This window comes from Ictalurus furcatus, chromosome 6, assembly GCF_023375685.1.
Source record: "Ictalurus furcatus strain D&B chromosome 6, Billie_1.0, whole genome shotgun sequence".
In the NCBI taxonomy this organism is placed as follows: domain Eukaryota; kingdom Metazoa; phylum Chordata; class Actinopteri; order Siluriformes; family Ictaluridae; genus Ictalurus; species Ictalurus furcatus.
In genome coordinates, this window is record NC_071260.1 from 7,580,639 (window position 1) to 7,595,253 (window position 14,615).

The 14,615-nt window shown below is 39.7% G+C and overlaps 1 protein-coding gene across 4 annotated transcripts in view; it reads left to right on the plus strand.

The window, feature by feature from the left end:
* Positions 1-14,615, plus strand: part of hecw2a (HECT, C2 and WW domain containing E3 ubiquitin protein ligase 2a) — a 45,860-nt gene continuing 31,245 nt past the window's right edge. For 3 of the 4 annotated variants that reach the window (XM_053626414.1, XM_053626417.1, XM_053626418.1), the window contains exons 1-2: positions 1-714; positions 11,536-12,224. In XM_053626414.1, the coding sequence (XP_053482389.1) occupies positions 11,903-12,224 (322 nt within the window). In that variant the 5' untranslated portion in view covers positions 1-714; positions 11,536-11,902. Of the gene's footprint in view, positions 1,185-11,535; positions 12,225-14,615 lie in introns of all 4 variants that reach the window. The other variant, XM_053626415.1, reaches the window with a different exon arrangement.

Genomic DNA, 14,615 nt, shown 5'->3' on the forward strand with positions numbered 1-14,615 from the left:
CCAACTATTTTCAGTTACTTTTTTCTTCTTCTTTTTCTGCTTCCTTGCTTTCCTCTTTCCTTCCTTTCTCTCGTTTTTGAATGATTTATTTCCTCTGCCTTTCCTTCTATCCTAATATTATTTCCTTTCCTTCTTTTATCACGTTAATCCTTCTTTTCTCGCTTTATTCTTTTTTTTCTGTCATTCATTCTGTACTTCATTTTCCCCCCACAGGATGATGAAGCACACACACACACACGACCGTTATTTTGCCCCTGCAGGAGCACTCTGTTCCCATCGTAGTCGTCATCAGCATCTCAAACTGCTGAACCGTGTGTGTGTGTGTGTGTGTGTGTGTGTGTGTGTGTGTACGCGCTGTAAGCTGCCACTGCAGGGGAAGTCGATGGGACAGGAGGGAGCGCCAAAATTAACGGGGCATCTCTGTCCTGCATTAACATTCCGCTCGTGAAATCTGCGTGAGCTCGAGCGCAGGCGGACAGACAGAGTAACACACCCACTGACCGCGCAGGAGCTCGGTTCAGTTCGGTTCGGTTCTGCGAATCCGCCAGTCGTGTCGTGATACCAGGACCAGGGAGGGACACCTGGCTGCCTCTCCGGTCCTCCCTGACACTGACACCAGTGTTACGTTTGGATTTATTTATATTTTTTCCCTTCATCTCTTTTGCACACTGCGCACTTTCCCCTCCTCGTGATCACTTCACCGACGCGCACGAGGTAAGCCACGTTCTCCTCGCGCCTCGTTTCTAATGCACGCGCGTAACCCATCTTATTTTCCTACTGTGACTAAGCGAATATCTGCAGACTGCTGTGGCTTTGCTTTGCAGCGTGTCACCGCATTAGTACAGGGTGGTGTGTGTGTGTGTGTGTGTGTGTTCTGCACTGGATGGAGGATTATAGAAGAAGGGTCAGATGTTTATCATGACAGGACTAGATGGTGCTCAGTGATGCAGCAGTAAACAGCAGACAGGATGGGGAATTCCCAGCGCACAGCTGCAGACGCGCGTGCAGAGCAGGACGGGGAAGAACAATACGCAGAAATCGGGTGGTAATGTTAACTCCACTGTGCGCGTGTAATTCTGCGGTATGGCGTTCTGGAAAGACGCGTTATAAGCGTCTTATGAAGGAGGATCCGATCTGCGCTCCGGTTCACATTATTTATGACGTAATACACGCCCCAGTGCCAAGTAATGAAAAACCCCTCGCTGTGGTTCATTAGAGCTGTTATTTTTGCATCGATATTAATGTTCATATTTTACCTTCATATCGACTTTGTGGTTATTATTATTATTATTATTATTATTATTATTGTTATTATTATTACACTGTAAAAATGCTGGGTCAGTATGATCACACTGCTGGATTATGAACCATACATAACCCAAAAGGCAACTTTATAAAAAAAAAAAATGCTTCATTTTACTAAATAGTAACTAAACCACGGGATATTATTATTATTATTATTATTATTATTATTATTATTATTATTATTATTATTATTATTAATGGGTTGTTACAAATGTAAGAAATAATAATAACAATAATAATAATAATAACAATATCTTATAATATCTATCTATCTATCTATCTGTCTGTTTGTGGCTGTTTGCCATGTGTTTATTTTTTATGTGCTAAAAGGCCTGTGTTATATAATCCACTTAATGTTAAACACCAAAATCAATTGCAGCATTTAATTTCGATTTACAATTTTGTTTCAGCTTAGTGGTTAACACGTTTGCCTCACACCTCCAGGGTTGGGGGTTCGAATCCTATCTCAGCGATGTGTGAGCGGAGTTTGTATGTTCTACTTGTGCTTTAAGGGTTTCTTCCCCCAGTCCAAAGACACGTACTGTAGGCTGGTTGGCATTTCCAAATTGTCCGTAGTGTGTGAGTGTATGTGTGCGTGTGTGCAATTGTGCCCTGTGATGTGGGCGGCTGTGGCTCAGGTGGTAGAGCGGGTTGTCCACGAATCGTAGGGTTGGCGGTTCGATTCCCGGCCCACATGACTCTACATACCGAAGTGTCCTTGGGCAAGACACTGAACCCCAAGTTGCTCCCGATGGCAAGTTAGCGCCTTGCGTGGCAGCTCTACTACCATTGGAGTGTGTGTGAATGGGTGAATGAGACAGAGTGTAAAGAGCTTTGGATAAAAGCGCCATATAAGTGCGCCATTTACCATTTAGCACCCCGTCAAGGGTGTCCAACGCCTTGTGCCCCGAGTTCCCTGGGATAGGTTCCAGGCTCCCTGCGACCTGTGTAGGAAAGGCGGTGCAGAAAATGGATGGATAAATACTATTTATAGAGCATTACATTCAGCAGGATAGGATAATTCTATTCATATATTAAACAAACAAAATGAAACACTTAACATATGGTAGCTATGATGGATAATAATTATATAATTATTATATCATCTATTTATAAACACCACAACATTTGACAAACCAATGATTAATTCATTCATCTTCAGTAAGCCGCTTATCCTGCTCAGGATCACGGTGGATCTGGAGCCAGTCCCTGGAAGCCTGGCCACGAGGTGGGAATAAATCACTGAAAATCACTACGTTTAGATGGACAACAATAATCCAATATTAACCCAATTAAGACAATACTCTATTTAAGATATTAGCATGTAAACAGCAATTTTTGATTACCTTAATCCAACTAAAGTCATACTCGAATTAAGACACGTGGAGTATTCCTGTTTTAGTCGCATTATCGATGTGCATTACAGACACGTACACACCTTAATCACACTATTAACATCGTGTTGGAGTTTTCAACGCATTCAACACAAATGGCAGTGCTCAATCGTTTGACGGCAAACGAGAGCACGGCTGAATCCGAAACCGCGTACTTACCTACTATATAGTAGGTTAAATACATGTATCTCAGCTGCTATATAGTAGTAGGTATGCAGTTTGGGACGCAGCCCACGGCTTCAAGCAGTCGTCTATTTGCACGTACAGCATGACAAATAATCAACTGCACTTGAAGTTTTCGTAAAATTAAAAATAAAAACACCCAAAACTGTATATTATACCATAACGAAGAGGAACTGTATGTCGATGCGTGAAATTCTGGAGGGAACGTTGGACGGCGTGGCGCAGTGACGTAATGACGCGGGCTGTTAATCGATCTCTGTTCTACAACATGTAAAAACTGGAACATGAAAGGAATATTCTAAAAGCGACTCATGTAAACACCTTAATCACAATATTGTCTTATTCAGAATAAGGTCAATAATTAGAATATTGCTGTCCATGTATACGTAGACATAATACATAAGAATTAAACCAAGCACTGGGTTCTAGTGGAAACTTAGCTGCGATGTTGTGTTAACCACCCAAAAGGATTAAAGTAATATGAAATAACCCAGGATATTTAAAGAGTGGACCCCCAAGAGGTCTCCGTTATATGGACAGAACCACAGACACACACCTGCTATAGGTCTCATTTGTATATTGCTGCCTTTTCTGGCATTACAGGAACATTACATGAACATCTCTTCTAGTTGTAATTACGATTATAATGTTTGTCCCATTATCCTTTTATAATAGCAGATGAAAGAAAAGTTTCATTGGCCAATAGTGAATATTTAGCATAACAAATATTTAATGCCTACTGGTTTAGATCTCTAAAGGATTCCAAAGTAGATCAAGCTACTGACTTTATAAGTGGAGAAATAGGACCACGCACATGCACAGTATCATCCGTATAGATCAGATAGACCATCTCCGTCGGTAGTCCGGTTCATATGAGAATGTATATAAATGTATATGTGTAAATAATGATATATACCGCATGTTATAAATGCAAAATCTGGTTCAGATTGTTCATGGCCATGATGTTATTGTTATACTGACATCCAGGCAATGCAGTCATTTCTCATTTAATACAAATGGGGCCTTAGTTTGTAATTCAGAGGTTGGGAACTTTTTCAGTTGTCAGAGCCATAAAAGCCAAAACAAGTTATGATTTTTTTTTTCTTTAAAGCGACAGAGAAAAGTTAACATTTTTTGATGTTTTTATATATACAGTTGCGATCAAAATTATTCAACCCCCTTTGCAAATCAGTTTATTGTCAAAATTTACAGACTTTCAGCTGTTTGCAATGAACAAATCAAACAAAAGCAATTGAAATAGTTCAACACAACAAATGCTTCAGTTGGTTTCCCCAAAATGAAAATGCAACTTATAAGGATTTCTCCAGTTTCAAAATTATTCAACCTCCTGAATAGAATCCCTCACAACAGCACAAAATTTGCAAAACAGGTGTTGTCTCAAGCACACATGATGTAACTAATCAAACTTCATTAGTTGCACCAGGTGCGCTTGAGCTGAAACACATGAAACACTTGAAGTGGCTAGGGGTAGAAAGTATATGCAATACCTGGACGGGGAAGAAAAAGGAAGCTATCTACGGCTGCAACCAGATTTCCAATGGACAACCTGCTCTACCACCTGAGCCAACCCAATGTCCTAGATTAGATTGTTCTAGATTCACTAATGTTCTCCTCAACAGTTGTGGGGAAAAAAGCTGAAGTGACTGTGTCCTTATTTCTACTTAATATCTCATTATTTTTGGCTTAATACACCACAATCTGTAAATAAGAGTAATTTATTGAATATTGTCTTATAATTCTTATTCCATATGCTGTTCCCCGGATATTAAGTAAGTTAGATGTTCTTCCACGCCAATCTTAGCAAACCATGTCTTCATGGAGCTCGCTTTGTGCATAGAGGCATTGTCATGCTGGAACAGGTTTCCAGTGAAGGGAAATTGTAGTGATACAGCTTACAAAGTCACTTTGTACAATTGTGTGCTTCTAACGTTGTGGCAACAGTTTGGGGAAGAACCATATATGGGTGTGACGGTCAGGTGTCCACATATTTTTGGTCAAATAGTGTACGTCTAATGATGTACTACACGTTTAATGATAACTCATTTAAATGTGTTCAGGTAGCGTCAAAGTTTTTATGGAAAAAAAACCCCCAAACATTGGTTTTCTTACTTTTTCCATTTCTGTGTTGATTTGAAGTGTCTTATTGAGCACTCTATGGCCAAGTCAGAACCTCCTGGCAGAGGCAGAACCATCCTGTAACTTGGCAGAATTCATGATTCCGTCAATCTTCACAAGAACGTCTGAACCACTGTCTACAAAACACACAAAATAAACATCTCCATCTTTTACAGTGAGGTATCAGCTGCTTTTCCTTGTACACAGTCCCTTTTTGTTGCCAAACATGCTGATGGAGTGCATCACAACAAAGGAGGGTTTTGATCTGATCACAGTGTTGTACCTCTGGTGACATTTGCTGGAGTTCAGGCACCGTGATTTGAGAGATGCTCTCAGGAAGGGCTTCTTTCTTGCGATGCTTCCAAATATGAAAGTGCAGTTGAACCAGGATTTTCAGATTAACCACATGAACACGTCAACTTAACTGTGATCTGTGGGCACACAGTATTATCCATTACCTGGTTTGCGCAGGTCAACGTCCATCAGTCTGTTTTGTTTTGAAAGTCTTTTGGATTTTCCAAAACTAATGAATGGTCTGAAAAAAGTCTCATATTTCTGTATATCCCATACACTGAGAACAAATGAAAAATAAGTATGCATTTATTCAAAATATTCTTAATGGTTGTCATTTTGGCACATTTATCAATGTGACACATATTTTTTTGCGAAGAAGTAAATAAAAAAAAATTAAAGTACTTTTTTTTTCTATTTTTTGGATTTTTAAAAATGATTTAAGTATATTTATTTGCTATGGTCATGTTCGTGCTTATGAAAAGTTCTGGAGAACGCTGCATGTCTTTTTAGGAAAAATAACTCATATTGGATCATAGATATTAAAGTCACTAAAAAGTAGTAGTTCAACAAATGCCAAGGTACCGTATTTACCGTATTCAAGAAATCTGAATTCTACGAATATAGAAATTGGACGCCTCTAATCCTGCACGCATTCCACAGTTAGTGGGAAAACATCTGTCTTGTGGCCGAAATAGGCAAGACATCTCATTTTTAGTGGAAAATCGATATTGTTTTTAAATGGTTGGTTTTGCATGTGTTATGACAGCTGTGTAGTTTGCGTGGCCATATCGCACTAGTCAGGGGCTACCAGGGAAACCAGCTACAACCTGCAGTAACTCAAGATAAGAACACCAGGGACTTGTGCAGCGTGATTTGAGTGGCACAAGGATGCTTTAAAGTAGCGATGGCATGATACTACTTTTCTGTTTCCAATACTGAAAACTCGAGTATCCAGACGATATCGATACGCAAAAACTACTAAGCTTTAATTATTTTTTTGAACACTGAAGCACTTCACAGTTAAATTCTATCACACAAAAGTCACCTACATTTTAAATATAATAAAGTATTAAGTATAAGTATAATAAAATGAATGCCAACCTAAGATATATATATATATATATATATATTTATATTTATTTATTTGTTTATATGTCTCTTTATATGTAAACATTTCCAATTCAGAAAAATTAATTTACCAAATCCAATTCCAAAGTTAGCTGTTTGTTGTAAGATCCAATATTTGAAACGCTTTTTTGTTTTTTTGTTTTTTACTGGTATCGGCTTGATACTGATACTGATGCTGGGTCATCTCTAGGTTCAAGTTAAGTCATTGCGCACAACCTGCGTAAATCCTTTCTGCTCCAAGACAAAGCTAGAATAAGTAAAAGTCCAACAGCGTTTAAAAGTTAGAATGTTTTTTAAAATTGTTAAAAAATAATAATAAAAAAAAAACTCCCCAAAGCTTTAATCAGGACCTTTATTAATCTAAATGCCACACTAAGCAGCCAAGGTTAGTCTTCAAAATACGGAAAGAAACATCCTGGAACAATTCCTGAAATAATAAACATCAAAGTGAAATAATCCAAGTATAAGTCTGAAAAAGGTGGAAATGAAACCGAAATATTTGGTACTTGAAGCTGTTTCATTGATTGTTTGTACTGACCGACTGACTCTGCTTTTCTGACCATTTAAGCTGACTAAAGGTCGGCATTCACAACATGCTCACGAACGCAAATAAATAAAAGGCAACATAACATTTTCCTAAAACATGGTGTTCAGCATATCTGCTAAAACGCTGTGATTTTCACCGTGAACTTTAGGAACAGGGGAGCGTCCACTGCAGGGCAGTTACAGTTTCTAAATCATTGGCTAAATTCATTCTGCTGCCATAAATTAATTATTATAGTATGTAATAATGATAAATAATGAAAGGTATTCGTTTGGCATGATATAGTAGTGTAGCTGGGCTTTCAGCTGAGTGGTAGTGAGTTGTGACGTGAGTGCTGTTTGTCTTGCTTTGTACACAAACACCCTGGAACAAAGAGAGACCCCAGTGCCATTTTATGTGCCAGCTCCCCAAGGTGCCCATTCTGTCAGGCAGCAGAGTGCTGCAGTAATGCCCACTGGTGCACAACAGGGACCTCCACAATGGCACAGCTACACACACTCAGATTGCATCAGAAAGAAATGTTCCTGTGCTCACCTATCAACCACAGATAAGTGTGTGTGGTACTATACTACATCAACACATCCGAATACATGGGTTTTTTTCACGAGTAAGAAAGGGATTCAATAGTCAAAAGATTTTCCAGTTAGTAATTATCAGCAGTAATCTCATTGTGCAGAGATATTTGGAGGCTGCACAAGCACTGGACCCTTTTAGTGCAAAACCTTTTGACATAATTGATGCCACTACAGTACAGTTGTCCCCTACCCAGCTGTGGTTCTGATAAAACCCCTCTCACTTATGTAGACTCCAAGCAGCTAATATCAGCTACATCCGAAGAATTAAACCTCAAGCTATATGTGCCAGAACTTTTGGAAGTTACTCCTATGGCTGAAAATGCTTTCAATGAATTTCGAGTTGTTTTACATCCAACAGCACCAAAAGTTCTACATTTTTATTTGGACAGACTGAAACACAAGTAGGCCTCATTCAATCTTTTTTTTTTTTTTTAAGGTAAATTTATTGTAAACAATTTTATAGGCCAACATGAACTAAAGACTCGTGTGTGTGTGTGTGTGTGTGTGTGTGTGTGTGTGTGTTGATAAATATCCATCGGCTATAAATTACCAAGCGTGATCATGGCACAGCTGATTTACATTTAGTGACACCCACAAAACAGAAAAAAAGCTTACCGAGAGCTGAAAACAACAAAATGATGACTCAAGTGTGAAAGCACATCATCTTAAATCAGCAATTTAAACCTGATGGCACAATCTGTAGATAGAATTGCAGTAACTCAAGACAATTTGAAGCTGATCAGTAGGATAATATACAGTGAGGGAAAAAAGTATTTGATCCCCTGCTGATTTTGTATGTTTACCCACTGACAAAGAAATGATCAGTCTATAACTTTAATGGTAGATTTATTTGAACAGTGAGAGACAGAATAACAACAAAAAAATCCAGAAAAACGCACATCAAAAATGTTATAAATTGATTTGCATTTTAATGAGGGAAATAAGTATTTGACCCCTCTGCAAAACATGACTTAGTACTTGGTTTAAAAACCCTTGTTGGCAATCACAGAGGTCAGACGTTTCTTGTAGTTGGCCACCAGGTTTGCACACATCTCAGGAGGGATTTTGTCCCACTCCTCTTTGCAGATCTTCTCCAAATCATTAAGGTTTCGAGGCTGACGTTTGGCAACTCGAACCTTCAGCTCTCTCCACAGATTTTCTATGGGATTAAGGTCTGGAGACTGCCTAGGTCACTCCAGGACCTTAATGTGCTTCTTCTTGAGCCACTCCTTTGTTGCCTTGGCCATGTGTTTTGGGTCATTGTCATGCTGGAATATCCATCCACGACCCATTTTCAATGCCCTGTCTGAGGGAAGGAGGTTTTCACCCAAGATTTGACGGTACATGGCCCCGTCCATCGTCCCTTTGATGCGGTCAAGTTGTCCTGTCCCCTTAGCAGAAAAAAAACCCCAAAGCATAATGTTTCCACCTCCATGTTTGACGGTGGGGATGGTGTTCCAGGGGTCATAGGCAGCATTCCTCCTCCTCCAAACACGGCGAGTTGAGTTGATGCCAAAGAGCTCCATTTTGGTCTCATCTGACCTCAACGCTTTCACCCAGTTGTCCTCAGAATCATTCAGATGTTCATTGGCAAACTTCAGACGGGGATGTATATGTGTTTTCTTGAGCAGCGGACCTTGCGCGCGCTGCAGGATTTCAGTCCTTCACGGCGTAGTGTGTTACCAATTGTTTTCTTGGTGACTATGGTCCCAGCTGCCTTGAGATCATTGACAAGATCCTCCCGTGTAGTTCTGGGCTGATTCCTCACTGTTCTCATGATCAATGCAACTCCACGAGGTGAGATCTTGCATGGAGCCCCAGGCCGAGGGAGATTGACAGTTCTTTTGTGCTTCTTCCATTTGCGAATAATCGCACCAACTGTTGTCCCCTTCTCACCAAGCTGCTTGGCAATGGTCTTGTAGCCCATTCCAGACTTGTGTAGGTCTACAATCTTGTCCCTGACATCCTTGGAGAGCTCTTTGGTCTTGGCCATGGTGGAGAGTTTGGAATATGACTGATTGATTGCTTCTGTGGACAGGTGTCTTTTATACAGGTAACAAACTGATATTAGGAGCACTCCCTTTAAGAGTGTGCTCCTAATCTCAGCTCGTTACCTGTATAAAAGACACCTGGGAGCCAGAAATCTTTCTGATTGAGAGGGGGTCAAATACTTTTTTCCCTCATTAAAATGCAAATTAATTTATAAAATTTTTGACATGCATTTTTCTGGATTTTTTTGTTGTTATTCTGTCTCTCACTGTTCAAATACAACTACCATTAAAATTATAGACTGATCATTTCTTTGTCAGTGGGCAAACGTACAAAATCAGCAGGGGATCAAATACTTTTTTCCCTCACTGTACAGCTGTCTCTAATCGTGAAGCTGGATTTTCATGAGTACAACGGTTCTTGATAAACGAGGACCTTTTGTATACCTTTACTTTGCTATTATAATAACACTGAGTATCACGAAGGCAAATACAAGCAAGGGTTCTTAAATTGCTCTATTAACAGCATCTCCAGTTGCATGCTGAACTTCAGGCTTTTATAAGAAATACAACTCCATAACATTACTTATCCATGATGATACTTTACAGATTAGGGGCGGTTCTAGATGAGCCCACTTAAAATGTGATTGGCTACTCAGCTTAATTGGTTCAGGGAATTCAGCGAGGCTCATGGACGAGTATAAGCCTAAACAATACAGGAACAGACGTGTGACACCCTTTGCGGTAGCTGAAGGGACGGAAGATCTAGTGGTTTCTCAGTAAGAGGCAAGCTGTATTTCAACCCATTTATAAAATACTTATATTATTTACACACAAGGTTATTAGTAAGCCAAGACTCTACAACACAGAACTGATAAAGGCCCTACAGCAGATCTTTCAGAATCCTTGGTTAAAGTTTCATTTGTTATAAATCTGCTTAAAGTCATATATCAAGCAGACTTCATTTAACTTGATATTGCTTCACAAGAAAGAGTCATGTAAGATCATATTTATTAGTTATTACAGGCTAATATATTAATATTTATTGGTTATTATTTATTGGCTCCACTATGAAAAAAGCGATCATTCGTCTCCAAAAGACTTATTTTGTTTTGGTCTCGTCTGACTACAGAGCACCTTTTTCAATAGATGCATATATTTGTGGTATAATTTAATCTGTTAAAGCCTCTATGCATTTGGCAGGACATGACATACCACCATAATAGTTTTCAGAGACCTGGTGTCCAACATTTACTTTTTTTTCCAGCTGTAATCCTGTGAAGCATTTTTGAACTATAGTATGTTGAACCATTCCCTTTAACGTGCATACGATCACGTACAGATGATAGCACTGCTGCCTCACAGCTCCAGGGTCCAGGGTTCAATCCTGAGCTCAGGTTACTGCATCATCTTTCCCCTGTTCGCATGAGTTTCCTCTGGGCTCTCCAGTGTCTTGCCACTGTCCAAAAACATGCCTGAAGGTGTCCCATCCTGGGTGTATTCCTACCTTATGCCTGGTGTTTGCCGGGTTATGTTATGCCTGGGTGTAGGCTCTGGATCCACCGTGACACTGACCAGGATAAAGTGGTTACTAAGCATGAATGAATGATTAATTTAATATCAGTGAAAAGATGTTAAAAACATTTTGAAAATGGAAAGCATTTTAACGGTACTGTGTATGAATGTCTTTAGTCAGTCTGACACATGGTAAAAAAAATATTTAACTATGGGCATGTGGGACGATTTCCTCTCCAGAAGTGAGGTTAGTTAGCATATTGTATTTGAATAGCTTGAATTTAGAGGACAATGCTCCTGTCCTTTCTAATGATGGCTGCCAGTTCAGAGATTCCTTTCTTTGGCTGAAGCAATTTGATGCTCTTGCTGTTTACTGACGGATGCCACAAATACTAATGTCTCTCTCTCTCTCTCTCTCTCTCTCACACACACACACTCTCTTACTTGTTTTCTTGCTGTATCTCTTCTTTCAGGTTGTGGCTACTTATCATGAATTGTGTGGCTGGTTAACAGCAGTCCACCCTCTCCACTGATCCAAGTTTAACAGTTGTCCTAGTCTGTGCCTTGTCTCTCACCCAGGATCCATAATGATTGCCATGTAAAATAACCTACATTTCCACAAAACCTTCTCCATGGGAACATTTTCTTTCTGATATCTGCCCCTACACAAGTATAGGCTTAGAATATTCCCTAATATTCATAGACAAATAACCTACCAATAATCTTCTTTGAAGACACCATCCATTTCCTGGCCTTGCCCCCCTACCAGCAGCAATCATTCGGCCGTCTCTCGCCACAGCGGTCCTGCCATCCAGGCCCCGCTCCCACCAGGCGCCCAGCATGGCGCCCCAGGGGCGGGAGCACCTGGTGGCACGGGAGCAGCAACAGGGTGCACGAAGACGAAGCCCTCATCTTCGCCACACGCTGAGCCCCGAAAACCTGAGGAGCCTAGCCGAGCGTGGCGGCACTGAAACGTCCGCAGCTGGGACAGCAGGAATCACTAGAGCTAACAGTGACACAGACCTGGTCAGTTCACAGGGTCGCTCTTCCCTCACAGCCTCTACGCTGGAGTTCACTCTCGGGCGTGGACAGAACCTAGTCATCTCCTGGGACATCAAGGAGGAGGTTGATGCTACTGACTGGATCGGCCTATATCACATAGGTACGAGTGAGTTATTACTTGCTCTTCAGATTCATAACATAGCAGAACCTTATTTGAACCATATGTTATAAAACAGTGAAAACATTTTCTAAGTAGAATTTCTAAGTAACTTTTTTTCTAAGTAAGTGCATTAATGAAATTCAGTGCAGGACTGACCGAATAAGTCTGGAACGATATGAGAACTTGGTTTGAGTTTAACATTGATCTTTACTTTTCTAAAAAAAAAAAAAAAAAAAAAATCATAATAATAATAACAGTTTGATTAAATATGGCTCATAACCTTGGTCACATCACTTGACCTATAAAGTAGTACCCTTTGACTTCAGCGATTTAGTATCAGATCAGGGTATAGATCAGGTCTGCGATCCTGGAGCCTCAGTGCTGAAACTCAAGCCTTCCAATCACACTCATGGGAAGCCTGAATGTCCCTGAGTTGGCAAAGCTACCATTCTCCTGATGCCATTTAACCATCATTTCCTGACAGGAGGAGGACTGAAGGACTGCTGCATGGTTTCAAATAATAAATATGTTTTTACCATTCTGACAGAACACAAGCTGAACAATGCACAGCAGATCCTTTCCCATTCCTGTATTTATATATTACAGTCCTAATCCCTAAAACAATCCACCTGGGCACCTTGCCTTTACCTATTGACCGGGAGGCCTCAGTACTTCATTACCTTCACACAGGGCTCATCCCTAGGGGGCTCTACATTTCCACAACTAAGCAGACATTCAATGATGGCGTCAATGTGATTTGCCCCTTACTTTTAAAAAGGGACTTATATAAGCAAGTGTGAGTGTGACACAGCATAAGGAGCATAATTTGCACAGTAAGTTAGTTGCCATCGCATTTCTATTACTCAGGCTTGGGGAGTAACGGAATACATGTAACAGTGTTACGTAATCAGGATACAAAAAACTGGTACGTGTAATCTGTTAAAGTTACGTCAAAAATCAAAGTAATCAAGTCACATGTACGTTTTGTAAAAAACATAGGAATACTGTCAGGATTTTAAAAAATTTCATTTAAAGTCAAAGAAATGAATCTTTTGACAACATAATGTAGACAGTTGCTTGATTATAGTTCTGGTTCTCTCTTGCCAGTCGTGGCTCACATGAGCAACCTCCTGGTGCTTTCGCAAATCAATTTTGCACAAAGTTAATTAGGTAAAAATGAATTTTAAAATTGTTCTCTGTAATGCTTTTGTTAGGGTGACCATACGTCCTCTTTTTCCCAGACATGTCCTCTTTTTCGGACCTTAAAAAAGCGTCCTGTCGGGATTTAAAAATTTGAGAAAATGTCCGGGATTCAGCTTTAGTTCCATTATGATGTGCTTATGGTCTAACACTGCATCATGTGTGTGCATATTTGCACTGCTTTAACCCCTCTCTGTAATTCCCGCCTTCTTGCACACCAATTGGCCATTTATAAAAGGCTTGCAGCAACTATTGGCCAAATTCCTGCCTCTCAGACATTAGCTTACTCTCAGCAAATGCACAAAGGCGAAGTTCTGTTGTGTACAGCATCCAACAGTTGCTTGACAATAACAGCAAATGGCAGCTGTTCTGAGTCGAAACAATGCCCATGGCCATATAAGGTCATTTTTAATTTCATGTTATCGCACTGCTTCGTTTTACATAGCCATTCAAATGTGTAAATAATGGCAGAAGGGGCAGAAGATACACTCAGGGCATATTTTATTCCATGGACATTCAAAAGTATTTAGGAAAAAATGTCAAATGTGGGCAGAGTGAAACCAAATTTATTTATATAAATTTATCTGATGCTGATAGTGTGTCTTTTTCATTGTATTAAAGTCTGCATTCATAGTAACACTGTTTTGAACACTATTAAGACACCCCCCCCTCCCCCTCCCCCCCCCCAAAAAAAGGGGGCGGGTCTCTTTTTGGGAAGCTAGAATATGGTCACCCTAGCTTTTGTGATGTAATGTTACCCGCAACAGGGATAGTGATCTTTAATTAAAAAATGTATATATTTTGTTAAAAAGAAATCCAAACATTGAACGTTTTTAAGCTCTAAAATAAGCTCTAAAATAAGCTCTAAATAAAAGTATTTTCGATCATATCGCTTTTCTTTTGACTTTATTTACATGTGACCTTGAAGTAATCCAAAAAGAATCAGATTACATTACTTTCATATTGTGAGACTTGGATTACGTTACTGATTACATTTTTTATGAAGTAATTTGTAACTGTAACGGAATACATTTTTAAAGTAACCCTCCCAACCCCGCTGTTACTTGTGCATACTGTACTGTATTATCGGTTTTTCTTCACTACTCTGTTCATTAATTAATCACACTGTTTGGAGATACTATTTGAACTGTTTTAGTCCTTTTTATAGTCATGTAGCTATTTTATTTAGCC